The sequence below is a fragment of the Diabrotica undecimpunctata genome, chromosome 9, assembly GCF_040954645.1.
Source record: "Diabrotica undecimpunctata isolate CICGRU chromosome 9, icDiaUnde3, whole genome shotgun sequence".
Classification (NCBI taxonomy): Eukaryota; Metazoa; Arthropoda; class Insecta; order Coleoptera; family Chrysomelidae; genus Diabrotica; species Diabrotica undecimpunctata.
In genome coordinates, this window is record NC_092811.1 from 12,630,724 (window position 1) to 12,636,723 (window position 6,000).

Genomic DNA, 6,000 nt, shown 5'->3' on the forward strand with positions numbered 1-6,000 from the left:
TACAATAGTATCTGATATGTCACTTTGAACTTATTTTAATGTAAAAACATTGTTTTCCTGCAAATGTTGTTTCACAGCAATATCGACATCTGATACAAAATCAATGAGACCCCTGTATATTCCTGGATTTAAGCTTTCTGGTGACTAGTCATGTCACCGCAAACCGCGAAGCTGGTTTCAACGTTTTTGTCCGATATCTCGAATTTTCCTGGTATGAGTTTTGCGCCAGTGGGATGATGGTGTAGTTTTTGGGGATTGGTACCAATCAACAGAAATTAATTAACAATAAAATATGCCGCCAAGATGGTCCCTGTAACCCTTTTCGTTGCCGAAATATAGCTATATCTAGACTAGCTTTACCGTAAAGTTAGTATGGTCATTGTTTATCAGAAAGGTTGCAGCAATAAATTGTGACATAGAACTTCAGCAATAAATTAGCAATCAATTCCTGGCGGTTCGCTTTTTGGTTGATATCTCGGTTTTTCCGGGGGTGTGTTTTGAGCTAGGGGATGATTAGGACTGCCAGAGGAGCAAAGATTATTCTCGCATTTGCAGATGATGTAGATGCAGTAGCACAGACAACACTGGAAGTTAAGGATATAGTATCGAACTTTGAAGAAGCAACACTAAGCGTAGGCCTGAAAATAAACGAAGAAAAAACTAAATACATGGTCGTATCTAAAAAGGAACGACAGCGAATAAGACAAAACATTACCATAAACGATCATAATTTTGAGGTGGTCAAAGAATTCAAATACCTAGGAGCAACAATTACCAGTGAAAACACAGGAGAACGGGAGGTTGAAATACGAATACTGGCGGGGAATAAATCATTCTTTGCCATTCAACATCTAATGAGGTCAAAGCTTCTCTCAAGGCGTGCCAAAATCCAAATGTACAAAAACATAATACGACCAGCAGTGACATATGGAAGTGAAACATGGACATTGAGAAAGAAAGAAATCAATAAGCTATTAGTATGGGAACGCAAAATCCTGCGAATTATATATGGTCCTTGCAGGGATAGCGTGACAAATGAATGGAGGAGCAGATACAACAATGAAATAAAGACTCTCTTCGGGAAAGGAAACATCGTAAGATACATAAAAGCCAATAGATTAAGATGGACAGGCCACGTGGTACGGAGTGATGACGACAGACTGATTAGCAATGTGTTTTGGGAAAGACCAGATGGTAGAAAATCGACAGGAAGGCCTAGAAAAAGGTGGAAAGACGCAGTCAGGGAAGACCTGGAGAAGATGGAAGTAAGGCCATGGGAAATAATAGAACAGGATCGGAATCAATGGAAGGCAATAGTAAACGCGGCAAAAACTCACGAAGAGTTGTAAAAGCCAATGATGATGATGATGATTAGGTAGTTTTTGGGGATTTGTTAATACCAATCAATATAAAGGCAGATATCGAGCACATTAATTAAATCTTGCCCAAGTACTTTCGCTTCCTAGAGCATCTTCAGGGACATTTCGTCAATTTTGGGCTATCCAACAATCGCAGAATGTCTCTTAAACATAAAACTGTACATAACACTATACTAAATAAGGACAAACAGTTTAAATTTATTTAAATGTAGACAAGAATTGAAATAAATTGGTATGTTTAGTGCAATAAAATTTGTGCTATCAACAATTTTTAAATATACTGTAAAACATTTATAAGTTACTACAAAAATAAGGGTTTTAGGAATTGTCTCGGATAATTATTTATAATATGTATTTTAATTTTGAGACTCGCAAATTAAAGAACTTTTATTTGATTTTTCTCTAAAATGTATAATAAACGCATTATAGGCAAAAAATGATTTTTTCACGTTTGATGATTGTTTAAAAAATACAAAGCAAAATCAGTTGTACGTCTTCAAGGAGTTTTCATCAGATATTCCTCATATGCTTTTAGGACCTTCAAATGTATAATATTTTACGTGAAATTGATGATTTTTTCACAGTTAACTGGGTTTTAACGATAAGGGAGTGGACGATGTAGGTACGCTTATTACGGCTTGATTAGCATTAATAACCCTTTAACGGGCTGTCAAGTATTAAGAAATGCATTATAAATAATGATTATAAATATATAGTGAATACTTACTAATTTAATATTTGTAAAACTAAACGATTGAAAGTAAATAGATTCATTTGTAGGATAATGTTATCTTTTTAGTATTACTATAGTAACGGCGTATTACTGACCTGTCTGTTCCAACACATGCTCCAAGCAAAAATTGCCAGCTCCCAAATGAAACTTGTTATCAACAAACAAACTGCCGTTGTTGAAAATCTTGGATTTGTGTAGCTCACCAACCACATGCATCTTGTTTTCGGCGCACGTAGGGAAACCTGCACCCAATGTTTTGTTCTGACCAACGTCAATCTTATAACTATTATCCTTAAAATGTATACAAGTCCCGTTTATTTGCGAAAAAATCGCATTGTCCCCACAACATTTCTTAACAATAACCAAATTTTCCGGAATATTTAAGCACACTAACGCAGATTTGTAGTCAAAACAAAACTCATTCGGATGGAAAAGACGGTTGAACTCGACGCTGAACACCGATCCGTTCAAAAACGGAAAGTTGTTCTTGCCTTGGAAAAGGAGCTGTTGAGGTTTTGCACAGTGTGGCATTATGCCGTCTTTTACCTTCCAATTAAAAGGTAATTCAGTGTGCATCTCGAATTTGGCTTTTCGAGCATTGTATATTTCTAAATTCCACGAACTAGAAGAGTTCTGAACACAGACTTTGTCTCCTATCTTTAGGTACTCCTCGAATTTGCAACATTTTGTAATATTCACTTGTTTCGGAGTTTTTAGCGCAGAAATCACAACGCACAATGACACTACACTCAAAAGCCCTGTCAAATATGACATTTTGTCGAGTTTAATCAATTAACTATTAAAATAAATCACATTTTCTTAGCCGACGCGATGTGTGCGAAAGCGCGTGGTAACTGATTTCTGAATCTATTCAACGTTACTATTCCTTCGAGACACGATAGTCAACTGTTTTCTTTTCGTACGCGCCAGTTCGCTGTTAACAGTTGTAGACCGGTCTTTGTGTTTATCCCCACTTAAGTTCTTACATTCTTACCTTCGCGTTATAATACATTGTCAATTCATGTGCTACGATTTACCTGTGAAAGATTCTTTCGAACTACTTCATAGCAAATATAAACTTTATCAAATTCTCGCGTCAACAATGATACAACGGGGATATTTTATATTTTTAATAATATCCGATTTTAGAAAATGAGAAATGTTAATGTATAAACATAAATAAAAATTTCAAGACAGCTAATTATTAATGTTTTTTTCTTAATTTATTATAGAATAGAAATAGAATGGAAATATGCTCTATTGTCACTGAAAATTGTAGAATTTTATGGACAAAGCTTACAAAAAAAATAAGAATAACAAATTTACTGAAATTACATAAATCGTCAATATCACAAAATAAAAGATAATAAAATAAAATACACAAGCCATTGAAAAATTTAAATAAATTGCAAATTGCATAAAACCTTACGAACTAATAAGTTTAAGTTGCTGCGTATGATACCTAAATATATATAAAAATACTTACAATGGCGGATCCAGAAATTTTTGTCAGGGGGGTCATGAGTCTTGAGGGTGATTTTGATACAGGATTTAAATTTTTGCACCTTTCAATGGCTGATCCCCAGATAAATTTGGTGGGGGGTAGGGGGGTCATGGGTCTTAGATTTTTGCTCTTTTACTCATGTAAGGGAACCATTTTCTCAATAATTATTTTAAGCGATATATTAAACAAATGAGAAGTTGTTAAAAGCCAAATACCCTACGAGTGCAAAGAAGGGTACAACATTAAGGGATCTTAAACTTAAACAAAAAAAAATAATTTAATCCCACATACTCTATGACAGTAAAATCAAGTGCACAAGACTATTAAACCAAAGGAAAGTTATTAAAATAGAATTATTGAAAAATCAAGGACTGTCAATTTAAACTAGTTATTTTAAAGACAATTAATTTAAACTCACCTATCCTATAGCTACAAAATCAAGAACAAACCAAGGATAAATAAGTATAAACCAAAGTTAACTTAAAAACAAAAAATTCATATGCAGTGTCTTAACAAAATAGAACTACATCAACTACATAAAAGTTAAAAATAAAAATTAAAATTAAAAAAAAGTTAAAAATAAAAGTTAATGTTTATTTTTGAAATTTTATAGTCGTTTTATATTAGTAATTACAAATTGAAAGTTTTTAATGACAATCAATGAGTAGACACTCCCATTATCCATGGCGATTCTTCTTTTTTGAATGAAAACAGGCTGCAATAGTAAGTTTATTTAGGCTATTAATAGTAAGAGGTAGGATGTTTTGTGTTGTATCCGGCAATGAATCTGTCAAAAGATTCCCAGGCTAAACAAACGGACTATAGTATTATTTATCGGGTACCTGGCACTATAGATATGTCCGTTGGATTGGTAGTTCAATTAGCAGAAGGTAGGTAGCAGCACTTGTTGGGTACTGAGCACTGTAGAGTCTAGTTTCAGAGCACGCACAGAATATACCTGTGTCAAATGATCGGTATTGGATCTCGCATGTGGTGAAGGTGGTCGAAGCCTCGAAGGTCACAAAACTCGGAGAAATGTTCACAGGTATTCATTACTTCATTTCGATGGAATCTTTTAAAGTCTCCAGTTTTCATCAAATATACAGTCTAAACAAACTTTTGGTAAGTTTATGGACCACAGAGTATCACATGCAGCTGTTAAGAGTATTATTAAATACATGAAAGTAGTTTTAAATATGTTATACTGGAATCTTAAACTCGCCAACACGCACGGCAAGCGCGGCGTTTTAAATTGCGATTTTCCCTCAAGAAATTAAATGCCAGATAATAAAATTATATTGCTCCAGGTGTAGTGATACAACCTGAGAAAAACAGAAAGCGATTTACGATGAAAGTTGCAACGTTTAACTGTCCTAACTATCCAAACTAATGCTCTCTCATTTTGGCATCAATTAGTGCCATTCCCAGGATTCCCCTAATATAACTATATATAATTTTATCCTTTTTTCTTACTCGTCTCATCTATTTAAGCATTCTTATCTTCGCCATATGCATTCTTTGTTCCTGTTTTATTTTAATGCATCAAGAATGTTCCATTTAGTACTGCAATATTCTTTTTTTTTATATTTGTTTAAAGTATGTTAATAAGGTCTCAATTAAACTACTGTATTGGCTGAACATATATTAATAATATTCATACATTACAACATGATCATGTCGCCCATTGTCCCCGTTGGGAAGTGGTGTTGACTTGACATTGACATATTTGACATAGTTACCAGGTTTACGTTAAGCCTATCTTACATTAATGTCAAACACCTTCCCCTTAAAGATTAAGTATAATAAAAATAAAAATAAAAATAAAAATAAAAAAATAAAAACGTTTATTGCCATTCTAAGATATTTACATGTCAAAAACTTAAGATATTTTTGCCTTCTTTCTTCTTCGGCGTCCCGCTCGTGCACCGCCAGCGCTTGAAGATTTCTCCTTTCGGCTTCTGGGTTTTCCTGGGTGGTGTCCTCGTCTGCTTCTGTAGGTACTTGAATCGGCAAACGTACCTACTTCCCTAAAAAAGATTAAGGCGTACCCTAGGTTTAATTGTACGTCCGAATTTTGAAACATTACATTTCTTACTATCATTATTTTTTGAGCAGCTATAATGAGGACTTACAATATCAGTATTCCTATGTTCATTAAATAAATTTGTTAAATCATTATCCTGAATACATACATTATTTAAATCATTATTATCATTATCCTTATAAGTATTTGGGTTTGTGTGTGGATACAACTCAGGTTCAAGATACATGTCTGCTACATCTGATTTTGTATGTGATGGTCTTATGTGTCTTGTGTTTCTTCTAACTATCCTATTATTGCATTCCTTTCTTATCCAGTACGATCTGGGTTCTTTAGCTTTTTC

The 6,000-nt window shown here is 33.9% G+C and overlaps 1 protein-coding gene across 1 annotated transcript in view; it reads right to left on the bottom strand.

Moving 5' to 3' along the window:
• The window catches only part of mthl1 (adhesion G-protein coupled receptor methuselah-like 1), a 368,256-nt gene extending 365,222 nt beyond the window's left edge, over positions 1 to 3,034 (bottom strand). The window contains exon 1 of the mRNA XM_072542748.1: positions 2,208 to 3,034. Within this exon, the coding sequence (XP_072398849.1) occupies positions 2,208 to 2,886 (679 nt within the window). The 5' untranslated portion in view covers positions 2,887 to 3,034. The remainder of the gene's footprint in view (positions 1 to 2,207) is intronic.
• Positions 3,035 to 6,000: the final 2,966 nt, after the last annotated feature.